The sequence below is a fragment of the Buteo buteo genome, chromosome Z (assembly GCF_964188355.1).
Source record: "Buteo buteo chromosome Z, bButBut1.hap1.1, whole genome shotgun sequence".
NCBI classification, from domain to species: Eukaryota; Metazoa; Chordata; class Aves; order Accipitriformes; family Accipitridae; genus Buteo; species Buteo buteo.
Genome location: NC_134204.1, coordinates 1451003 through 1476471, shown reverse-complemented (window position 1 = coordinate 1476471; position 25469 = coordinate 1451003). Strand labels below are relative to the sequence as shown.

At 48.1% G+C, this 25469-nt stretch overlaps 1 protein-coding gene across 17 annotated transcripts in view; it reads right to left on the bottom strand.

The window, feature by feature from the left end:
- The window catches only part of TCF4 (transcription factor 4), a 246882-nt gene that overhangs the window by 40510 nt on the left and 180903 nt on the right, over window positions 1–25469 (bottom strand). For 16 of the 17 annotated variants that reach the window (XM_075020177.1, XM_075020178.1, XM_075020179.1 and 13 more), the window contains 2 exons: window positions 4683–4788; window positions 2152–2285 (listed from right to left, as the gene is read on the bottom strand). In XM_075020177.1, coding sequence (XP_074876278.1) covers window positions 2152–2285; window positions 4683–4788 — 240 coding nt within the window. Of the gene's footprint in view, window positions 1–2151; window positions 2286–4682; window positions 4789–12983; window positions 13081–25469 lie in introns of those variants that run through there. The other variant, XM_075020183.1, reaches the window with a different exon arrangement.

Sequence of the window (25469 nt, the reverse complement as noted above, 5' to 3'; positions counted from 1 at the left end):
GTGATGGAGAAAAGAGCAAACAACGATTGCTTAGGTCAACGGTCTGAACATGAGTGACTCCATCTCCCCTGCTAAACGGCTGTTCCATGACACGTATCGAAGTGCTGGTTTGGGATTTTCTCATTTCTCAGGGGGAGACATCAAACCACTACGGCCAAACATTTTAGGAAAAACACGGGATCTGAACAGAGCTTAGCGGAGAACTATTCAATGCATCTATTTAGAAAATCACTGATATGCCTGAGAAAGTAAAAATAATAAACAACAACTTTTCTTTCTTTTGCTATATGCATTTTCTCTACAGGTCACTGAGAAGTTAAGGACATTTGCAGGGAACTGAACTGAAATCACTCAAACTTTCCTCAACCAGCTGACCCCGCGTGGACGCTCCAGCTGACCACAAACTGCTGACCTCTCATTGATGCTCCAGCAGAAATTATGTGGAGAGTATTTAAAGTATCGCTGCCTCCCTTCTGCCCCAGTGTTAACTAAAACATAGAAGGCTCTGCCAGTCCAGACATACATAATAAATGACTAATATGAGCATTGCCGGCATTGAGCACCTACAACTTCGACTAGTATTAGTGGTCCTCACTATCTCTGAAATTTAGAATAAATGTAACAATACCTGCATTGAAAAAACATTTTGGGGAGTTTAGGTGGAACATCCCTCCCCATTTTACATCACAGAAATATTTCAGCTCTTCATAAAAGACCCTACAAGTTACAAAACCAAGAAATTCAGAATCGAGGTAAACTTAAATGCAAAAATGTTTGCAGACTTGCCCCATGAAGGCACTCTGCTCTTACCTCTACCCTGAGCTGATACCATGAAAAGCCACCTAATTCTGATGAATGAGCACCAGTGTAGATAACAAATTAGATTAAATTGGGTTTTAAAAGTTATGTTCAATTTTTATTATATACGCTTGTCACTTCAGAGCAACGTTAAGTTTGCTTAGTACCTTAATTATGCCTTTTATAAGGACATGATTAAGCAGTTTTTGAGGCAATTTCTTTTGCTCTTGACTTCCTATTAATTTTACATAGCAGTGTGCTAACCTCGTTAAACGTGAGACTTTAAAGATTTGTTTTGCAAATTAATTTTCAGTTTGCAAGAGTAAGTTTAATTCTTCTTATTCTCCGAAAGATGGTTCTGCAAGACCTTACAGCAACGGACTCTTTCCTCCCTTAAAACCAGTACTGCTCACTACTGTTCCTTTTTAATGACCTTCAAGCATGAAAAGTATAGGCACAGAATAGAAAAACATTACTTGTAATGTTTCACACATTTTGAGAAAAATTACTTCACTTTAGCTGTCTGTTCATTCTTTCACATCTTACTTAAAACGAAAACATAACAAAAAACTGAATTGATGGAACCCAGTGTTATTTCTACATAATCAATTCAGCCATGATATTAGGAGAATATCCCCTAAGCTGTACTCAGATCAGATTTAATCCCAATTTTATTCTGTTCCAATACAATAGATGGAATTGGTCCCAGCAACTTCCTCCTGCTAGGGATCAGAATGTACCAGAGAAAATAAAAAAACCCTCCCTTTTTTAAAGCAGAAAATTGATGCTAGATAGTTATCTATAAACTCAGACCAGCAAAGGACACTGACTGCCATAAATTATAAACACCAAAAAGCACAGGCGTGCGCAGCTCCTCGGCGGGTGGAGGGTACGAACACGGGCTCGACCCTCTTCTCACGACGTCGGTTGAGGGAAAGCTCTGCGTGACCATTTTTTTCCTCCTCTTTTCACTTCCCAGTGGCACTAGGAGAGGTTCTGTCCAGAGGTGGTGGTCTTCAGTGGAAAGAGGTACTGCACGCCGGGCGAAGCCGTGGCGGGACCTCCTCACCATCCTTCCACAGCCAGCGGCAGCCGCCCCCGCTCCCGGGGGCTTCCCAGCCTGCGCTACCCTCCAGCTTAAAAATTTCCTTCCCTCAGCAGAGCCCGAACAAAATCTTGAAGGCAAAGCCGCCCCAGCTTTCTCAAACTCAGGTCTGCGGAGCGGGCAACACCCGACGGTGCGCGGAGAACGTTGCGGCAGCCCAACTGGAAGACGTCGCCCACGCCGTGAGCGGGTCGGGGCGACGTGCCCCCCTCCGCCGCCCACCCACCCACCCCTCGTCCGAGCCTTACCAAGCGGTCGTGCGGGTGCAGGCTGCAGTAGCTGCTGGACTGGGGGATGTGAGAAGAGTTGCCCAGCATGCCCCCGTAACCAGGCTGGTTCATCCCGCTGGAGGAGCTCCACGGGTCGCTGCTGTGATGGCCATCTGTAAGACAGGAGGGAAACACCGCTGGCCGCTGGCGCCAGACCCCGCGGAACCGGCGGCTTTGCGCCTCTGCAAACTCCATCCTAACGACCCTAACGGGGCTACAGGGCTACGCCGCTCCAGCAGAAAGCCATGCACTTTAATAAAAATGAAGCTGAACTGAGCAGTGGTGAATACTCGTGTCATCCTGCAATGCTTCGTTACAGTCACGTCATTTAGGCTTGAAAGTTTCCTGCTGCTTTATTCCTGCTCTGGTATCATAAACTCAAGTACATGAACTCTGTTATAACAAATTTCATCAGGGACAAAAGCCTGAACATTGAAACGAAATACAGTGAAGCCTACAGAATGAGGATGGGCTAACGAGCTTTGGAGAAGCCTCAACTTGGTAATGATCGGATAATTCCTGAACTTTGACTTTCCACATCCAGAAAGTTTTTGGAGCCGTTTTGTTGTTGCTTTTTGTTTGTTTGTTTGTTTAAAAAGAGAGTAGTGCCACTTGTATGGTTTCTCCTTTTAGGGATTTCACAGCTTGTGTCTCTGCACCTCCTAAGCACAGCGTTCATCCTTCAGGCTAGTTCACCGCTGAGGCACAATGCACACTGAAGAGTATAAAAAGGGCTCCCCAAATTTTATCGAGTAAAACAGTTGGTTGCATATTTTGCATTTAACTAGACATGCTGAAATGGAATTATAATAATACAGTGAAATGTATTTTCTACTGGAAGAATGCCAATGTTCTAACAAAAAAAAAGGAAAAAATGGAAAGGTAACTTTTCCATAATGATCAGCAGACCTGAAGGACGGGCATGTGGGATGGAAAAGTTGTCGGCTTTCTCAAACTACAGGAGTTGGTCTAATAAAAAATTATTATATCTCACCTACAGCCCTGCCTTATTTATACACTTCAAACACCCTGGCAGCAGCAACATTTCTAGCATCACCTTCCCATGGCTGTTTGAACAGTCATTTAACTCAGATTTATGTCTTCAATACGAATCTGCGAGAAGATAACATTTAAAACCACAGAATGGCTAAGCACTACAAAGGGTAAATATTTGATATCATTAGAAGCCTATTAATCCCCAGCTTTGTAACTCCAGAGGAGTTTCATAGCAGGTTGCTCTCGGGGCGGGGTATTTACTCGTGTTTTAAGCCAAGAGCACCATTTGCTTTTCAGTCCTGGCCCATACTTCCCACCGCTCAGGAAATGGTCCAGATGCAGATCCCCCACCACGGGAGGTGACCAGCGGGGTCAGTGCTTTGAACGACGTCCTCTTCCCTCCCACGAGGACCCACCCGAGCGGGTGGAGGACCAGCAGAACCCCTCCTGGCAGCGTTCGAGCCCCGGACCCAGGGCAGGAGGGTCCGCTGGTCCTTCCCGCCCGCATCCCTGCTGGTCCTGCTCCTTTGCAGGCAGGCAGCTCGTCCTCCCGCGCCAGCTGCCTGATGGAAACCCAGACACGAGCATCCTCGAAGGAAGAGCCGGAGATGTGGCGGAGCTCCGCAGGCGATAGCCCGGTCACCCTGAGACAGGGAGCTGAGCCATCCCCAGGGACGCTGAGCAGCGCCCGTGACCTTCAGGTGGTGGGGACACAAAAGTGGGTTGTTTTGGGTTTTTTCCCAAGGGTGCGAATTGGAAAGTGTGTATACATATGTATATAGAATAAACTCCAGTCCCTTGCCCTGCAAATACTTTAGCCTAGCAGTCCTGCTGAATTAAACAGATCTACTTACCCTGTACTTAGCCTAAAGCAGAGTATATGTAAAAGTGTTTAAAAGCTAATCATTTTGCCCTAAATGTGGCAAAAGATGGGTATCCTAACTGTATGTGGATCTTTCCAAACTCTAGGAATTTTATTTACTAAGTTACACCAAATTTAACTGTACTTGCACAAAATCATCGCAAGAAACACAACATGGTAGGAGTGAATTCATGAAAACTATTAACCCACCCTCAAATGAAATGGCTTCATTTTAAAAAGGTTGCTCTAATTCCATATGCACGCACATAGACATACTTGTAGCACTGTATACTTTACGTAAGACAAAATCTTTCTCATCAACATAAAACAACAATGCACCAAATACAAGCACAAATGTGTGTGCCTTCAGTATATGCATAATATATGTGCACACACACACGCTGGAAAAAAATGCTTCAAGAACCTCAGATGATAAGAGGCTGGCAAGTTATTCATTATGCTGCTTCACTGCAGGATCAAAACAAGATGTTCAGAGGCATAATGGTCAAACGAAGACGTACAGGTCTTCATTTTAATGGTAATGTTACAGACCACAAGATGATATTCCGGCATGTCTCGACTACATATAAACTAAAATACAAACACAGAAAATGTATGCAAAATAGATTTCCTTTCAAAAGCAATGTCTTACCTTGCATGAAGAAGGAGCTAGGAAAAGTGCTGGCTGCTGGTTTTGAGGATGGATAACCTGGTGAATCCCTATTGTAGTCGGCAGTGCTTGCTGACGGGGCATAAACCTAAGGAAAAAAGACTAATTTAGTATGCCTTTAGCAGGAAGCAGGAAAGAAATATTGAGTTTTTACCTTGCTCAGTATAAATCCGTTCACAACACCACATAATTCTTCTCTCAGAACACAAAAACCTCAGTATATGTGTGACTGGAAAATAAATTTTAAGCTTCAAAAGAAACTCCAGCCTGACATTTTCCAGCTTTAAACAAGGATATTTGCAAGGTATTTGTCAAACTATGTATTTCTGTAAATAAAATGAACAAACAGATGTACATATGTTCTTCCTAGAGCATTACAGAGCTTAAAATAAACAAGAACTTGAAACAATGCTGATTTTCTCATATGAAGGCGTACAGACTTTACCCACTTAAGAACAGAACTGAAAGCACTGCAAGGAAGTAAAAAAACTATCTCCCAAACTAAAAAAAAAAAAAAAAAAAAAAAAAAAAAAAAGAAACTTAGAAAAACAGCATTATCAAGAACACTGAAAATTACAAACATATCTTGGGATATTAAATTCCCATGGATCGAGCTCTTTCCAGAGAAGCTTTAAAGGACTATTAAAAACCTGGATCTACACAAGACCACCAACACAGCATGTGTACACATCAGGGGAAAAACTCCTCCTTTCTTAAGACTTATTGTATTTGTCTATGCAATAAACTTAGTACGTGTGCCAAAACACTCATTTACTTATATTTGCTTACTAATACACCAGAGCCTTCTGCAACTTGCCTTTTAGAAAATATCTGCTGTATTTCTTGCTTTAGTTTAGTCCAACCAGGACAGCATTTAAAAACAAAATAGAAGCAAAAAAATCCCCCAAAACCAGTCAGGGCTGATAAGCGTAATTTATTATTTAGAGCGCGATTTATTCTCTCTGCCTATACGCTCCCTCAATTCCTCCGCGCTTTGTTTCTGCGCTGGAGGTGCCTCTCTCCAGATGGTCAGGAAGACTGAAGCACTGTCATCTCCTTGATGAAAATGGATACCTTCCTGCCTCCATTTTGAAGCAGGCAGCAGATCACAAAATTGGCAGAGCGCCTGCTCCGACGTTCGCAGGTCACAGCGAAAGGGAAGAGAAATCCACCAGTGAAGCACGGCCGCCGCCGGGGCTGGGAAGAGCGGCCAGACAGGGCAGGGGGAGCAAAGGGCTCCTCTCGTTAAAAAAAAATCAAAAAACCACCCAAACCCAAAAACCAGGGAGCAAAAGGCCGAGGGGCTGCGGGATGCAGAGTAATGGGCTCCCAAAGCCCCAGCAAGGAGCGGGACCGCGGGACGGGACCGCGGGACGGGACAGGGCAGCCTGGCATCGCATCCCCGGGCGGCAGAGCAGCTCCCCTGGCTTCGTGAGCCCCAACGTCGCCCGCGCAGACAGGGCCAGCAGCAGCTCAGTGCCTGGGACAAGCCCGACAGTACAAACCGAAGCAAAAGTCTTTTTTACGATACGGCACCTCACGCCCCATTCGAGATTGACGCGGGTTCGGGGTGCTCGGCATTGGGCGCTCGGAGAAGGAGACGTGTCCCACTGCCTGTAGGGCGGCAGCAGCCGGGAGCGAGCCCCAGGAAAGCCTGAAGACTATTGGGATGGGTAAAAGAAGAGGCAACACAGCTCTGCGCCCAACCGGCCAAACCAACCCGCAGTGAAGCCATCGGCCAGTGCCGCTGAGCGGGAGACTCCGGGTGGGACGCAGCCACTGCCAACCGCCGTGATACTGGCATCACGGGAGTTGACTTCCTACTCCTGTGTCAGCATTTAACTGCATTAAAGGTACAAATAAATAACAAGTACTAGCCAAAACCCCGCTGCCTGCCTGCACGGGGACAGGCAGGGCTGGCCCGGGCTGGGCAGGAGCACCCAGCTCTTGGGCATGCCGTGCCGTGCCGTGATTCTGGAGCAGGGCTGCGATTCTGGAGCAGGGATGTGATTCCGGATCAGGGCTGCGATTCCAGACATCGCCATCCCAGGCTCTGCCGTGATGGCGAGGGACTGGGGCAACCCACCACCCCAGGATTGGTCCCCGCAGCCATCGGTCGGGGCAGGCACCAGCTGCGAGCTGTGACAGCCCCAAGTGTCACCTCTAATACCAGCACCTTCAGCATGGCTGTTTTCCGATCAGCTCTTCCTTTAGGATGCTGAGTGATGCAGAAAGCAAGCTGGCGTAGGATGCTAGTGATGGTTTCAACCTGGGGCCGGGGGGGAAAGTTCCTCTTGACCTCAGCTCTTGCAAAGATGAGTGCTGTGATTCAGCTAAGGGAGGGGAGGCCGGGAACACAGGCAAGAGGCTTTTTGAAAAACCTGAGCGATGGGATGAAGGAGAGCCAGGGGAGGCATCAGTCATCTCAAATCTCCGCTCTCTGGTCAGCGGGAGGGTAAGGAGATGCCTCCTCAAACACCCCTTCCCAACCCTGCCCTCTCCCACTGCTGCTCCTGCACCGGCTTCGAAAATGCTTCGTACAAGTCCTGCAGCTACCAGAGAACAACCCTACAGAAACTGCAGAGGTTTTCAGAAGAGATACCTGAATGTCACATTTAATGCTGAAAGATTAAAGATGGACAGGTAGGGGAAAAAAACCAGAGGTGCTTGAATATCCCCAGTACCCAGAGAGGAAGCGAGCACAGAGGTTGGAAAGCAGCAAGGACATCAAAGGCAGCACGCTGGCTATGCCGGCGCTTTAATAAAACATGCGTCGGGCACTTCTTGCACTTCCAAACAAAGCAGCGTGCATGCTGATCGCAGAGCAGCTGCACTGCTCTGACGCGTCTTGCAGGGGTGTAACGGGTGCCTCTGAAGAACAGCTTCGCTGTGCCACGGTATTTAACGTACAGGAATTTCTCTATTCTGCTATATCACTATATATTTAACAGCTCGGGGCCTTTCACTTGGTGCATGCCACTGCCTGGCACAGGGTTTTCTCCCTGGGCTGCACCCACGGAGCAGGGAGGGTCTCCTGGGAAGGGCGGTGCCCACCCCACCCTGCCCCACCCCTCCAGCACCACCCATCCCCGCCCTGGCTGGATACAGGATGCCCGTGCCACCTCCTTGTGAGAGCAATCGCCCCTCTACCCAGAGGTGACCACGTCTTGCTCTCGCCCAAGTAGATCCCTGTTGTCCCCTACTCGCTGCGCTCGAGGTCACCAGGTTTGCGTAAAAGTTGGGTGTGTGTTTCTGAGGAAAACCAGTCAAAACTAGGTGTTTGTAACTCGTTCAGCGAAAAGGTCTGACGCCGTTACAGTTCTCTTCCCTCGCACTCATTTGACAGGTATCCCTGTCAAATACCAACCAAGCGCCCTGGCTGCCGGGGAGGTTTCCCAAGGGATCGGTGAACACCCGGTGGGTGACCTCATCGGCGAGGCAAGGCTTCCAGCGCATCCCACCCACCGCGCGGGAAGAGCGGCTACCTGGGAAAAACGAGATGGGCCCTGGCCTGGGAATTGATGAAGAAAACCCCTCCTGTGTCCCCTCTGATCACTCCCACTGTTTTAGGAGCGACCGGTACCTCTCCCTCCCTGCCCCACCACAGGGACGGTCCCTCCTCGCCCACCTCTCCCCACGCAGCCCAGCCCTCTTGCTCACAACGACATACGTTGGTCTCAACCGCAACGCCTGGTCTTTCCCATATTCCTGCAGCCATCCAGCCTAACTGCTTTCAGACATGACTCCAGCTCAACAAAAATTAGGTCCGGAAAGGGCCCCCTCCCACCGACGGAAATTTGGCTTTGCACCTCAGCTCTCTGCAGTACCTGCAGCGCATGAGTTATAAAGGTCTAACGGCTCCCCGTACGCGCTGTAAAGAAAACGAGTATGTATTTTACGCCTCTTGCTGACTTATTCCCCAATTTATGAGTTTGCTTCGCTTCGTTGCTTGTTGTCAAACTGAACCGTAAAGCTGCGGGGTCAGAGTCTCCCAAGGCGGGTGCCTGAGCTGCAAAACTGCCCCCGCGCCAGCGCTGCCCGCCATGCCGAGGGGGCTCGGCAGGAACACGCTTCGGAAATCCCCCAAATAGGCAGAGCCAGGACTTGAAAGGAATTTACAGCAAACCGTGGCGGTGGTTGAAGCCGTGGCGCTGGCTGGGGATGCCCGTGCAGCAGCAGGGCGCTGCCGTGGGGTCTCGCCTGCCTGCAGCCGCACTTCGCCCGCCCTGGTAGCAACAGGAGACGCGCCAGGACAAGGCGGCGATTCAACTCGGGTCAGACGCCTTCGGGGATTTTGCTCTACTGTTGTTAGCAGTCGTATGAAGACACTGAATGTCGGCTTTGGCACGTTCTGGGCGCGCAGGTCAGCCTGGAGGTCGGGAAGGGAAGGAAAGCGTCAGGAGGAGCAGGGGAAGGCGGACGGAGGCTGGCGGTCGTGAAATGACGGGAAAAATAGCCAAAATAAATGCCAGTTTACAAAGTGTCATGTAACTGGGTGTAACTCTTCCTCGCTAAAGACAGAGAGTTGATTTATTCTTCTGTTGGTTTTACAGCTGAATTTTCACACAGTGAAAGCCACTGGGCTGAAGCAAATTAACTCGTTTTGCTGTGACAGGCTCAGTCACAGGAAGAATTTGAGGAGCTATAAGGTAGCTTTTTTAAAAAAATGTGTATTTCCTGAAGAAGTGTCACTCTTTCAACATAAATATTCATTATTTTCAAATTTTTATCACAGTGGGATTCTCATGTTATCACGACATTAGCTAAGAGCACACATGGAAATTCCTCTCATGTTAAAATGTGCAGAAGTCTCCAGATTTGTTTCCCTCTGTATCATCGGGACTGCAGTACTTTCAACAGGCAATAAAGAGAGCGTAGGAGATGATTAACTGGATGAACAATATTCTGACTGGCCCCTGTCTTTTTGTCATTCTTCCACAAAGCAATGTTTAAAATAGCAAGCAGTGTATTATTTAATCACGTTGATAATCTGTCCAAAAACGTTTGCCAGATAATTTTACAAAGATGGAATTGCGCCGATAACCCCATTTAAACAGAGACATCAATTATCATGAGTAAGTGTTGGTAAAGAAAACAACCCAATAACTTGATCCAGAATAGTGAAAGTAAAGCAGGTTAAATTTATGGCACTGGTAAAAAGGGTAATATGCTGTCTCCAAAAAGGCAAAAGAGAGTAAACCACAGATGTGTACAAGTGACTTTCTGATTTGACAGAAAATATATTATAGATTTAAAGATGTTAATATTCTTAAAAGAGAGCCTGAATTTAGAAAATCACTCTGACTCATGCTGGGAGGTTTGAAAGATGATGAATAATGATCTGGGAAAAACACGCCATTCTGTAATATGACATGATGAAAAAATTATCACATTGTTGCCATTTTTGGGAGCCTGCCTGCAAGTTCCAAACACCTTTTCTTCTTCAATTCTTCTGGAAAGCTCGCTGTCCTGGGAACGTGTTTCCAATGTCTTTCATTTTCCAGTATTCAAGAGACTCGGTTAGCAGAGCTGCCGATGCAGCAGGCACTGCCCCAACGCCTCCGGCCAAGCTGAGCATCCCTGGCTGCTGGCGGGCTGGATGGACCACGCGCTTGCCCTCCGCCCACGGCGCCGTGCTCAAGCCTCGGGGATCCAGCGTCCACCACATAAAGGATAAACGGCCTCGAAAACACCTACTAATAAGTCATAATAGTAGCTGTCGAGTGAACTGGAGGCGTGCTGGTTGGTGCTGGCAAGGGCTGGGGGCGAGAAACCCCAGCTCCGCGGGTCAGGGATGCGGCCGCCCCTCGCAGACATCGCTGGTGGGGATGCGCGCGCTTCCCAAGTACCGGGAGATGCCTCCGGCATCGAGGCACCGCGGGGCCGGCCGGCCCACCGCGGTCTCTCCGCCAGGTTGGCTGGGGGCGGCTGGCTGCGGGTGTTTGGAAGCCCAGCCCCAGCAAGCAGATGCGAGAGATTGTCTTTTCCCCTTCCATCTTGGCTCTTCTCCTCGTCTACCTCCACCTCTCTTCTGCTCCCAGGCACTGGTAATACCGTTGCCAGAAGATTTCAGACTTCCCCTCAAATTGAAACGCGTCTCCATTTTCCTGCTTGTGAGATGCTCTGAACGAGGCAGGGAGGGCATCCCTCCGGCGCAATGGCTGCGTCGGCGCAATGGGGCTTGGGCAGCCCCATCCCGGCCTTCACAGGCAACGTGAAGTTAGGAAGAATCTATCACCTGGCACGCATGGCACCAATGTAAAGCACAAGCTGTAAAACGCAACTGTGATTATTTCTGTATATGGAGCAATCCACTTAAATAGGTACCTGATATAAGGAAACATTTGTGAAGAGAATAAACCCATCAATCAGCAGTCCAGAGACTTCAAAATACATGGCGAAACTCCTTTAAAATTAAGATCTCAAAGAGAACATTTATTATAGTATAAGTGCATTACCAAATGGCAAAGCGTACTGGCTATCAGAACTGTCAGGAGGAATAAACCTGCTCGCTGGAACAAGCTGCTCTACATTAGCAGATGTCAGCTTCGCATAGAGGGAAAAACTCTTTTAAGCGAGTACCTGACCAAGCAGCAAGCGCTCGCTGCCGGAGTCTCTCCGAGCCTGCCGCACCGGCCATGCCGTGCCGCCTCTTCCCACCCACCGCCGCCTCGGTGGTACTGGTTGGCTTCTGCCAACCGGACTGAACACACGCGAGCCGAGGACCGTCCGCTGCTCTTTGCGCTCTCAGGCATTACCAATTTCTCGGTCGCGACCTGTTCCACGCTCCTAACAACTGGGGCTGCTCGCTGCCTCTGCAGCCCGGGAACTCGCCAGCCGCCCGGGGCTGAACGCGAGACCCGAGGATGGCACTGCCCCGGGCAGCAGCGGGGCAAGAGCTGGTGTAGCAGCACGGTCCCCAGCCAGAGCACGCAGAGGGACATGTTCTCACCAGCAACACTGAAAAAATTAAATATTAAAAAAAATATATTTTTAAAAAGTCACTACTCCTTCCTTTACGACCACTTGAGGGACACACTCCGCTGCTGTTCTCACTCCTCCCAGCTCTGCCATCAGACCAGCGACTGCTCTGCCAGGCTAGGGCTGAATTTCCCCAGCTTTTCGTTAAAATAAAAAAAAAAAAAAAAAAAAATCTGTACTTTAATATGCGCGAGGAGCAGACCCCCCTTTCCGCGGGCTGACCTGCTCCAGGTTTCCAGCAGAAGGGCACTTTTCAAGCCGCAGGTCCCTAATTTCGGCCACATGTTGCTGCGGGTGAGCGGGGGGAGAGGAAGAGGAGCGGGGCGCGGGGGCGGCGGGCGCTGATGAAAAGCGCAGCCCCGCCAGTGAAGCACATTACCAGCCCGGCCTGGAAGGGGCCGGAAGGAAAACCCACCCACCTCACCCTGCGTTTATTCTATCAACCTGCAATCGCGGCAATCAAAACCAGATGTCGGCTCTTCCAGATCTTTCTCACAGGACAAACACGCGAAAGGGCCTCGGGCCTGGCGTTGCCATCAAATGGTAATTGAGACCATATGAGCCCCAAACGCAGAAAAGCACATGCGAACCGCTCCCCCCCCGGCCCCGTGAGAGGTATGAAATTGCAGGTCCCGCTGAGCCGTTAAGTGCACGGTGCGCCGTGAAAAACAAGTGTACGCGGCCAGGGGAACCACCTGTACGGCACGCCGCCCCCGCCAGCGCCCGCGGGGGGGCCGGGGGCTCTCCGGGGTTAACGACAGAGGTTGGCCAGCGCCGCGGAAAGCGAGCGCAGGTGCGAGACCCGGCGCTCGCACGCATCCCGCCATCGCCTCCGTGAACCGGCGCCGGTTCTCCGGCACGCACCGTCCCCACGCGCCGAAAACCCCGGCTCCGGGCTGCGGGTTTGGCGGCAGGTTCGGTCCCGCGATTATCTCCTCTCCTGCTGCTCGCGTTCGTTAAAAAACGCGAGCGAGACTCGTTGACCGCGACCCCGCGGGCCGAAACGCCTCTCGGTGAAGGTTTTTGCACCAGGGATGCGCTCCCTCCACCGGGCTCCCACCAGTACCAATTTTGCGCGGGACTGGCCCAGCGTACCCAAAAACGTCTGGCTCCCCTCCCGCTCCGGCGCGGGCAGCGTGCTCTGCCCCGCCGGGCCCTGGGTTTCCTCTCGTTCGCACAAACGCCGTCGAGCAGGAACTCGCAAAGACTGACGTCGACTCAAAAGCCACTACAAAGTGCCAGCATTTACAAACCACAGCTCGTTTTGAGGTGAAACGCTGCAATCTGGACCAAACCACCTACTTGCCGCGCACTGGTTGTTCCGCTCCCACCAGGAATCACTGCTCGCACAAAGAGCTGCCCTACGCTCAGCATGCCCTAAACATTAGCTGCCTGGCTTTTTTTTCCTTATCCCACCCTATATGATCCTCTAAGTCCGCAGATCCTGTTCAGTTAAAATGTCTTCCAGATGGGACTGCTGAATACTGCATCTCGTGAACGCCCAAAGTTAAAAAGGGGTCAGCTAAATTAGAGAAAAAAAATTACAACATTATGTCATCCCTGTGCAGTAATACACACTCTAAAAAAGCAACAATAACATAAATAGACCCGGAGATTTTCTATTCAGACTCTGATTTCTTTCTGCCATTTGTCTTTATCACGCAGCTCTCCCGGATCGTTACCAAAGCAGCGCAAGAGCCAACGCCACCACCGCCAGCCGGGTCGGGAACCGCAGGTGAATTCTGCTCTAACGTGACATCGCTTCTCCGGGATCCCGCACAACCCAGAGCTCACCAAATGGTCTTGCCAAAGCCCAACTGTTTCCAATAGGCGTTAGGGAAAGAAAAGGAAGAGCGAGAAAAGGAGAACACCAAAGAGTGGCCAAGGAGAGACGGGGATATGGCCTCCTACAGCAAGAGGAAGCCCCAGGGATGAGGAACAACAAGATAGGAAGCAAAGCAGAAAGAAGAGTGAGGGAAAAATGCATGGAGAGGGACATTTAATAAATAGGTAGCAATGGGCCAGAGTCATGGGCACAGCAGAAAGACCTCCATGTTTTCCAGAGCGTATTACAGAAGGGACAAAGCAAAGGGGGATGCCCAGGATCCCTGGAACCACCAGCGGTGAGCCCAGCCAAGAGGGGCAGAATCAGAGAGCGGCGTCACACAAAACCTTCCGCCCAGCTGAGTGATGTGCAGCTGGGCATGGCTTTGCCATCTGGGTTTCTTTTTCTTCTTTTTTTTTTTTTAGCCACCAGGTCCCATGGATGTGAGCACGGGGGGATCAGCCTCTGCCAGGTCAGAGGGACGGGAGCAGAGGAGGCTTTGAGAACCAGAGACCTGCCCTGACAGCACTCCAGGCTTCAGCACGACTCTGGTCGCGCTTCTCCGAGACTTGACCCAGCCGTCACCAGCCCTGCTGGCATTTGGAGAATGCACGGGTGAAGTGATGGAAAGACAGCACAGAAGATGCAACAGAGGCTGCAGAGAAACGAGAAAATTCTAGATTCTGGAGACGCTGATTCCACGAAAGCCGACGAGGAGGTGGCGACTCAAGAGTGGAGAGAAAGAGTTGGCCAACTTACCCGATTTGGTTAAACCAACACGCAACCCTCTCGGCGAGTACTGGCTAGATGGGCCTGGCTGCGGCGGGGCTCAGGGAAGGACCCCGAGGATGCAGAGGGCAATGGAGAGGAGCAGGAGACGGCTCCAGGAGGAGAAGCAAAAGAGCAAAATCGAGAGTGAGTGGGTAGGAAGAAAGGACAAAGAACCAGGGGTGTGATGGGAGAGATGGGACAAAATTAAAAAATTAAGCCGACATCCTGCAGTTACCAGGATTTTAACAGTTGCAGATGCTCAGCAAGGCAAAACCAGACCTCCAAAAAGCAATAAAGAGGGAGCAGAGGAAAAAGAGTGGGAAAACAGAAATAAAAGTGATGATGAAAAGAACAAAGGTGCCACTTGGCTCAGTTCCAGGAGCAGTTTCCATACGTGAATTCTAATTCACATTTCATGTAAGATAGCATGTTTCTAAGCATTTATTTTTTTAGTAAAGGAGTTCCCAGAAGAGACAGAGAAAAGGAAAAGGATATTTCATGCATTTTCCTTCTTTTGGGATCTGCTTTCTAACTTCCTTTTCTCCACTACATTTATTGAGAACCATTTTGTGTTGTTTTTTTTTTTTAATTTTCTATGCTCTGTTTACAAATACATGCAGAGACAGTGAATGTATCAGACATCTGCCCGTATTCTCCTCTCAAATCTCTCCACAAGAAAAGAGCCTTAATTTTGCAATCTTCCAGTGTTTCTGGTCATTATCTACCTAGCACAGTGCAATCAAATAATTTAAAGCATATACAATCATTAATTGGACCTTATCTGTTTGCCTAAAGTCCTGACACGAGCTCCCAAGAGCGGTGGGTTGTACACCCGGCCGCGTACCCCCACGGCGGGTGTCAACCAGCAGAGTTGGTGGCGGGGCTGTGACGTTCATCCGTGGGGAAAGAGGGGACCGAAGGGGGCGCAGGCTGAGCTGGGCGCACTGGGAGGGACTGGGGCAACCCAAAGGAAACCGTGCTTCACCGGAGAGCACTAGGGATGGAAACACCTCTGTTGAGGACTAAGGCTGATGGAGCATCCCCAGGAGATCTGCTATAAACTCCTCTCCTACCGGCTAGGACGCCAAGCCTGCCGTCAGGCACCGGTGCCCCAGCTCCAGCCCACCCCTCTCTCAGCAGCGGCGGAGAATCATAGAACAGAATGACAGAATCATCTAGGTTAGAAAAGACCTTTAAGATCATCGAGTCCAACTGCTAACCTAGCGCCGCCAAGTCCACCACTGAACCATGGCCCTAGGTGCCACGTCTACACTCCTTCTACAGAGAGGTGGATGCACCCACTGCACTCCCCCAGGGAAGCTGGGATTTCACCCAGTGCTCTGTGTGTACTGGGGAACTCCGGGATAACTGGATGCTGAACCGGCCCAAGTGGAAACGAAGGTCTCGGTGACGAGCGGAAAGGAGGCCAGACCGGATTCTGCTTTCCTGCAGTTCGTTTTTTAGGAAGAGGCGGGTCCTGATCCGAACCCAGTGCCTCAGACCCATCTCGGGTAATGAATCACGAGCTGTGCCCTCTGCGGAAATGTCTTCATCTCCGGGAACGGCGGGAAGTGGGGTGACAGCGGTTTCAGGTGGCGAGACACAATAAAAACAATGAGGAAAGAAAATGTTTGCTTTTTATGTCAGCAGAGATGTCAGTACCCATTAATAAATCTATCTGCTAAATCTACTCTTATTCATGTGGGACATCACCAAGTTAAAGTAAAATAAATTATCTTTAATTAAATGGAATTGTCGTCTTCCTCCTGCTATCATCCCCAATTATTACATCCTAATCAGCCCTTTTGGGAGAAGGCATGAGGGAAGGCTGAAAGGCACATTTACTATAAACAATTTCTCTCTCTGTCAAGAGATGGAAATTTTATTTTAATTATTGTTTAGGACTATGATTTTCACCCAGTTTCTGATGAAAGGGATTAAAAGTTGAAAATGCCATCATTCAAAGAAAGGAAGAAATCTGTTCATGTCATCGCCGCAGAGCAATTTCCTCCTAGTCCCTCCTACAATTAAAGCCCAGAGCAAGGCAGAAGCAGTTAGGAAATATGCAAGTCATTTGTTTAAACTTCTTTATTAGGATTTCCAGCGGAGACTTACGTTATAAAATATTTTGATCGAAAAGACGAGGTAGATGCATTAGGTTGGAGGGGAGGGTGGGAAGGGGAAATCTGGAGGCCAGCTCCAAGCCAGAGCCAGGCTGGGCTACAAAGATTTCTGCTCTGCCCAAGTCCATGCCGCAGTACTAGGCTGAAGTAAATGCATCAGAAGTTCGAACCCCTTGAACCCCATTCCTCAGGGATGAATCGCACTTGAAAAGCAGCCTGCAAGCTTTCCGCTGCCTGGGCAGCGCTTGCCTACGCAGCACACCTCGTGCTGGGGAAGGGGAGCGGTTCTGAGTAACCTTGATTAATATCAAGAGTATCAGGACTGTGTGAATCTGCACGGTTTAAACGCGAACATGGGAAATTCAGAAGGTTGACATGCAGATTTGGGCTTGGCTGAGTCTGACTCAAACTCAAACTCCGTCATGCGAAGATGGGCGGATTCAAATCGGAAAGAAAAAAATAATAATAAAAAAAAATAATACCGCTCCAAAGCTCCACCGGTTCACAGCCCGAGCTGCACACAGCTGTATTTGAGAAGTTTAGTTTGCTAGTGTTTAAAAAGCACTTTGAATGAAGGGTACTCTCGGGGTCTGATTTTCAAACACGCTCCGAGTTGTGTTTCCCCATTACCATGACTGCATGTAAATGAAGCACTTGTGCCCGCGACTCTGCCGCGCCGCTGCTCCGTAATCCTTTGTACACAGCCAGGCTATGCAATCACCGTAATTGTGCACACAAATTAGGCACACAAAACAGCCCCGGCACAGGCTTGAGAATCGAGTCTTACAAGCGTGAATAGTGTCACATACTCAAACACCAAAATCTGGGGCTGCGATTCAAACCCATGGGCTCCAGTTGACTTGGACAGCCCGGGGCAGCCCAAGAGCATGCTGATGGAACCAGCATGGACACGGATAGGAAACCCTACCCAACAGCTGAAAAACTTAAAAAAGAAGAAAAAAAAAGAAAAAAAAAAAACCCAAACCAAAACCAACCCCCCCCAACGTAGTTTTCTTTTAGAGTTTAGCTGCTAAATAATATTAATAAGGCATTATGAAAATATGAACACTGTAGCTTAAATAACCGCATTTAAAGGAAAGCCAGTGATAAATACATGTATTTTTAAAATTTCAGCCTGCTTCATCCATATTATAGAGAGAACTCTGCTGATCAAAAACTCAACATTGTTTTAAAATCTCCTTTATTCACTGTCAGCACTGATAGCTGTGTTCTAGCTCGATTTAGCTTTTAATAAAGCTGGGCATGTAACAACGACTTTTCACAAAGCTTTTAGCAATGACCGAGCGTTTTCATCGTTATCTTCGGTTCAAGCTTACTGCTGAAATTAACTAAACCAGAAAAATGTAACCCAAAGTATTTTTAGAGGACACATTATGACCATCATCTGAACTGTGCCCTTCTTGTGCATTAACATTCACTTACCTGAAACCTTCTAGGATGTAATTCTTATAATAACCCCTCAAGCCTGATGCATCAAGTCTTTTCTTAAGTTATTGCTGTTCAACATCACCAGAAGTTAAAGCTGCACTTCCCTAATTAAATCTAAGGCCCTGTACTGGTTTTAAAACACGTTCCTCTCTCTGCCAGTTTTGTTTTTGCTTGCTCGTCGACTGCGGAGTCCCCGAACACACTCTGAACAACTGCTGCCCAATTATGAAACAAGATATATTTCAGATAATAATGAAATTATTCACCAGAGAGAAAATACAGATTATGACAAGAAATGGAACAAGGAGCAACCACTGAATCCTGATTAATTAATGCAACTTTTTTTTTTTAAATGCACTTTTCAGGGTGTAGCACTGTTTTCATTTAACACTGCTTTGAATTGCCGCCTACAGAAGTTAAAAAAAAAAAAAAAGGAAAAGAAAGAAACCACAGCTATACAAGCCTGCTGACTTCTTATAAAAGAACCAGTTTTAAACTTGTTTACACTACTGATTCCAAATGAATTCAAGATGGTGGCTAGTTAAAGAAAGGGAGACCATGCCAAGGATTTTGATCAAAGAACTTCAATTCAACAATGTTCAGTTTTAATTGACCACTAATTAAGCTACATTAGTCAAAGAAAAGTCTATATCACTTCTGAGTAATGAAGAAAAGAATTCATTTAACCCTGTCCTAGCCCTCCTCCAGCCAGCTTACAGAAAAGCAGCTTCTCAAGTATCAGCCTTGGAAGCATTTCCAATATTAATATGCCAAAAAATTTTTAAAGAGAAAAAAAAAAAGTGTCGGAGGAGGGCGAGCTTTCCCAGCTCGCATTCCTTCTTCCGCGGGGTGAAGCCGTCTCCCAGGCAGAGGCATTTTCGTACAGAGAGGAGTGAGCGACGAGGGGGCAGAAAATCCAGAGAGCTCTCAGCTGCTTGGCACCGTGTGCTGGGGAGAGGGCGAGCTGCACCGGCACAGGGCGGCACCGACAGATGCATACGCATACGTCTGTGTATTTATATGCACGCATAGAGCCTGAATTTTGACAAACTACAAAAAACTCTATAAAAAAGGTCCCCCGCGACCACAGGAGTCCCCCGAGCAGCTCCGCTGACCTGCAGGGATGCTGCGGTCCTTCCTCGACGTGACAAAGCCGTTGAATCATGCACGACTCTGGTTCAAGGATGCCAAAGGAAACCTACGCCTAATGGAACGTCGGCTGCAAAACTGGGCTCTGAAATGCATTAGGGAATGAAATATTGTTTTCCAATTTAGTGTTTATGTCCTTTAAAAGTCTGCAGGATCAGATAAATTAAAGGAACCAAACAGACACCAGCATGAGCTTGCTTAGAGCAGGAAGGTTAGACATGGCAATGCTGAGAGATGGTGCAGGGACAGGCAAGTAGGTTTTGAGAAATGCTGAAAGTTCACAGTATTCCTGCTTCGCAGCTAGGGAGAGAAGTTTGCATGATGCAGTAAACGACGCCATGGCTTTGCAGCTCCACAGTGTCGCAGCACTCTTTGATGAGGGCTATACTTGTGGCCTTAACTTGCATTATATTTTATCCTAATGATTTTTGGCAACAAACTACTGCATTTCATAGAATAGAATTTAATGAGTACCATATCTTTTTTTAACATTCTGCCAAATGCTCATTAAAATGCACTTGTTTTTGCAATGCAATAGCTAGCTATATGAAACCAAAATATTAATGCAAATTGGCATTTCTAAGTTTAAAGCGGTATTTGCATAACAGGAACCAAACATGGTGCAAGCTGAAAGAGAGCACACAACACAAATGCCTCTTAACACCATAATTATTGCAAGGAAAAAATGATGGTTTGTGCACACCATCACGAGCTCCAGGATAAAGCATCTGCCAGTTTGCGACACTGTTATCTCCCGATGCCCAGTCTCACCAAGAAAAGAGTGTCTGAAAAGACTGTGTACTCACTGGAGCTGATAAACAAGATAGGTATAAAATGCAATTTTAAATAATATGAACGCATTTATGCAAATATGACTATCCTAACTAAAAATCACAAGAGGCATTTGAATACAGGGCTGCCGGTAGCAGTGAAAGATTAGCTTGTTAGTTGAGAGCCACAAGCCAAGCCAAAGGTATTCCTACTCTAATAAAGCAGTCATTAGCTGTAGTAATCAGTACCTCAAAGTAAATACGGTTATGAACCAGACTTCAGACTCTGACACAGCAGTATTTCAAAAAATGTGTCTCTACCACAAGTGCAAAGGAGCTACCCAGAAAACCAATTACTCCCTACCTATTAGCAAATGGGCGTCATCAGACCGAAGGACATCTCTGCTGTGGCATCAGCACTGGAATAAATCTTTAAAGAAGCTTCCCTTGGGGTGTACGCTGCTTTGCTTAAACACAAAGAGGAGTGGGCAAAGCCTGGTACAACTGTTAACTCTATCTTAAAAATAAAGCTGAACCATGCTATAGTTGCTTTCTCAGAGCTATCAGAAAGCATAAAAGGAACTCAAGAATTTAGCTCATGGATCACCTGTAGAAGCTGACCTTTATGTTAGAATGCCTCGTGTGTCTAGGAAAAGGAAGAAAGATGCCTACCATGCCAGAGCGGGGCTCAAAAGTCCTCCAGCTCTTGTTAATGGGATGTGCTGGCACCAGCACACGGAGAGGCAGGGCTTTTTCAGGATCGTGCCCCAGGGGAGGACAGAGCGCAGGACTGGGACCGGGGAGCCCGTGCCTGCAGACACGGAGTTAAAGGGTTAAATTCCCACTGACCCAGTCCTACAGAAGCAAAGCTCCGTCGGGCACAGGTAGCCCCTCTAACGCCTGCTGCCCTTTGTCGCTCTCCATTGAGGGCTTCTATTAATCGCACGAGGCATCCCTGCAGACCGTCGCCAGCGTTTCTCAAACGGTTAATGGTTACTTCCGTGGCCGACGCGGAAGGGAACCAAACCATTAAACATTCCAACCATTCTGAAGGAAGCTCTAAAGGTAGAAATTTTCAAAACTTCCGACCTGAAAGCGCTCCCACCTGTGCGCTGATAACTGCAAACACACCAACGCACACATGAAAGTCTGTATTTATGGTTCTTCTTTCTTTTTTGCAAGTAAGAGTCCTGGGATCTCATCCAGCTGGGAGTTTTAGTATGCACAGATTTAAGCACATGAATATTTCCAATGAAGCCACTGCATGCATGTACGTGCTTATGAGAATCTGGTCTACATCTTACTGGAGATTAAAAAGACAAAAAAAAAACCCATAAATCCCCTTTTCTGCAAATGACAGCTCAACATAAGTACCCAAGACCCTATAAAATTGCACTGGGTGACTGGGACCTCAGGCTGGACATCATAGATGGACATCAAGAAGTTACCAACAGTGCAAGTCCATAGCCACATACACTATATTTAAACACTCATTAAAGGTGATTCAGAAATGCAGATGACTGAGCCAGCAGCCCAGTTGTCACCATCCACTCTTTCTGCATTAGACTTTCTGAACTTTCCCCAAATATTTTTCATTAGAGAACAGTTGTACTTTGAAAGTGCTTATAATCTGCTTTTAAGCAAAAAATATAAATGCTGTGGCTGCTGCGGTGCTGGACCCAGGCTCCAGACCACATCCCTGCACCCCGGCCAGCCCTCAGCACCGTACCTGGGGCGGGCACAGCCTACGCCCCCCGGATTACGGAGTTTGTCCCAGGAAACTGAAAATGCTGCCATTTCCTCTCAGATCAAATACAGAGCTACAGGACACAAAAAGGATGGTTTAACATGGCGTGATTTTATTTACTGGATCTTTCTTCCCTTTTTTTCCTTTCCCTAGCACAGTAAAAGTTGCTATGAAAAATAGTTAAGGCTATAAATAAGACACCAAGACACTGAAAGCAAATTACCATCCTATGAGTTAATAGCATACCAAATTAAAGACCTCAGTCTAGATCTTTTGAAGATCTACAACTGCAACCTCAAAATTGTGGCAGATCTCTGCGTGCAATCGAAGCAGCAGAACTTATTTCGTATTCCGACTTCCACAGATCTGTGTGTGTGGTTCAGGCAGCGAGGGGGATTATCAGAAACAGGCTTCTGCCAGAAGTGATCAGTACAGAGCTGTCTATACATGTGTAATTTTATTTTCCCCTACAAGGTGCCCTCTCTTGGCTTTGGCAGAATCAACAGCCCTTCTTCACGAGACAGATGTGTGCTGGCACGGCGCTCGCAGATTCGTTAACCAGGGGAGACGGTGCTCCCCGGGAATAGGGGGGATATTTATTTCTTCTCAACGCTGAAGCAGACTATTATCCTACGGTTCCTAAGACTGTACTGAATATGAATTCTCCACAGTCCCACAGATGCTGAACAGTGGCCACCTCCATTGCCTTTCCGATCAGAAGTGACCCCCCCTTCCAATACATGTGCCACTGGTGTGAGGAAGGGCAGGCTGGGGAGAAAAAAGGAGAGGAAAAAAAAAAAAAGGAAAATAAGATCATCCCAACAGATGGTGCCTATCGGCCACCAGGACGTGAGACTGAACTGGGACCGGTCACCTTGCATCCAAACTGCCTGAAGTAGATTAGCACAAAAGCATTGTATTCTAACGAACCACTGAAAACAACATGTGTTTAACTTCTGAAATGGTGAACAGTTCGTAAAACACTAATTTAGGAAGTCAAACAAAAAAACATCCACACCATTTGTTGTCGTTGTTGTTGTTTTCCTGATAAAAATAGCGACCGGCAAGTTTTATCCTGGAGATGTTTTTTATTTACAAGTTAGAAGTCTCAAATGGTGGGAAAGAAAAAGTAGTATTCTGTTTGGCAGCTACACTTGCCTGGGAGCACCTTCGCAGGCAGCGGGATCCCGGCAGCCCAGAAACTTCCCTGCACCCTCTGCGAGGGGTCCTGGGACCGGGCAGGGGTTCCTGACCATCGCCGGCCAGCAACGGTTGTGTCTCGTTATGCGACTCCTGGGAAGTGGGATTACTATCCCGAAGCACCGCGTATCAGCTTACGTTACCTTATTTAAGTTTTCAGCGCTACCCCCTCTCTTTTTCAGGTGTTAATAGGAAAATCAGTTTTGCATCCCGGCAGCTGCCATCACTCGGAGCCTCGCAGCTGTCCCCGCTCCCAAACCACACGCAAGGATGTGCTGCAAACCGAACGGGGGGAAGATGGCTGATCCACGCTCATCCCTCCCCTTGCCAGCCAAACTTCCCGTCGGACCGGCACCGGGAGCACACGGACATCTTGTCCCGGGCTCCGGCGCTGAACCGTGCCGTGACGATTGCGGATGCAGAAGGATTTGCTTTCCGCAGTAGGCATGGCCACGGTTTAAAACGGCAAGAAACACATTTGGTGTTCTGCTTACATCCCCCCTCCCTCCCCTCTGCCACAGCTGAAGAGTATTTTTTCATTCTGGAAATAGCGTTAATTCCAAAAAATCTCGAGTCCGATAGCCACCACAAGACTGAGGATGTATTTACGCAACCATTTTGCTGTGAAGCTGGAGGGGATGTAAGAGAGATGCAATACGTATCAGGTGTTCAGAAATCATAGGAATTCAAATCCTTCTGTAACTCAAAATCTGTAACTGTCTAAGCACCTCAAACAACCACCACTTAAAAGACATTGATAGCTTAATCATTTCTTCTTCAGCTCTTATATTCTACCTATTTTACATGGGGGCAGAGCAACATTTGAGAGCAGCTGAACTGGCGTATTTCCTTATTCCCGTTCCCAGCAGTCAAACTAGAGACTGCAAGCAGCAGAGAGTGCCATAACAAATATTTAGCTAACGTGCAGAAAGGAATAGGAAAAACCACGTAGGGCCTGGGAGGTGGGCGGCGCTGCCTCGCCGAGGGAAGCCCGGGGGGCTGACGATGGGCTCCCCCAGGGCCGCGGGCGCTCCTGGGCCAGCACCCGAGCATCTCCTGGGCACGGCGGGACGCTTCGGCGGGGTGGGATGCCAGCAGGATCGGGGACCGGCCGGGGCAAGAACAGGGGGAGACCCGCCAGTGCGCTTCCCGTTTCAGAAAAGCAGCACTTGACAGCAGCTGTATTAAAGCAGTTTTAGCCTTACCTAGCTGGGATTCTCACCTAGATTAATGCTCTCTGCTGACGATAACACAAATCCTTTGAAAAATACAGGCTCTCGCTGTGTGTAATGGGCATTCAGTCCCCACACAAACACCTTTATCTGGGCTGTATTTGCTTGCAGGGACCTCATGCAGCAGGTATCGGAGAGTACTACCTCTCCCTCTATTTGCATATTTTTTTCTAAGCTGCGTAAGATTTCTGAAAGCCTGTTAATCACTTGACGGCAAGAAAGAGCCACTGCAAAAAGCAAACCTCCGCTTCAGATACACTGGCGGTCCCTTCCAGCCCTTCCACCGCTCACAAAGGCCCCCCCTCGCCCCCCGTGCTGCTCCGCAGCCAACTCGACTGCCGTGACAGGTGCACTAATAATAATATGCTGGGCAATCAACTTTTTCCCTCCGATTTGTCGGTTTAGCTTCATAATGCCATTAGGAATGTAAACATTTCTGCAATTTATATTTAAAAGTCAATAAAATAATGGGGTGCAGAACTTAACCTTTTTAATTTTTTAAGTAATACATTTGATTATTTTAATCACGTCAGTACTTAACTGAATGGGTTTAAATATGCATGTTACATCAATTTGGTTTGTTTTGTTCATTAGAAAGCCATTGAGTAATTCAGCTTTTTTTTTTTTTTTTTTTTTTAATAAAAAAAGGTGGGGTGGGGGGGTCACTGAATACACTGCACAAGACCTTTTCCATGAGGTTGTCCTTGAGGGACGAGTTAGCTGTGCACTGTGTCTCCCGGGAGGCATGACTGCTGCTATCATGGATTTCAGGGAAAAAAAAAAAAAGAAACCCAACGTATAGGCTAATAACAGAATTTAATAATGATGATTCACCAGATGCTGGATAAACTCTTGTAACTGCAATTATGAAAGGCCACTTCGTGAGCAAAGAGCTATTTTTAAAGCAGGAAGATTTGTTTTTCGCAGCGGACATCCCCTTTGTCAGGGCTGTGGCTGGTGCACACCGACTGCTGCTCTGCGATTCTCACCCTCCCGGCTGCAGAGGTGAAAAAGCCAAGTCAAATGTTAGCCGGGATTGTTCCCATCCCCTTTTCATTCCCGGGGCGGCTACAATGGCAGCAGCTGCGGCGCAACCTTCCCCGCGCGGCCCCTCCAATTACCGGCACCGTGTCCCCGCGCCGGGGACGCGACTCGCTCCGTACCCCAGCCCGGCCCCGGGTCTCCGGAGAACAAGGGGCGAGGGCTGCCGGGCTTTGTCGCCCTTGAACCCGGGCAGCACCCGGCTCGATCGCTCCCCGGCTGGGGGCTAGAGACCCCTCTTCTTCTGTTCAGCTGCTTTTCATTACGGAAAGAGTAGTACACGGTTTAAAGAACAATTTGATCTTGTGCACATGAGTTCTCGCACCAGTCCCACTCCTGTGCAGACACCTAATAAAGCTCTGCAGGTGTACGAAATTTCCTCTACTCAAACTTTGGGGAGGGTTTGTTGGGTTTTTTTTAAATATTATTAATTTTGTAGGCAAAACTAAAGTCCTTATAGGGGAAGGAATTCAAAGCTCGA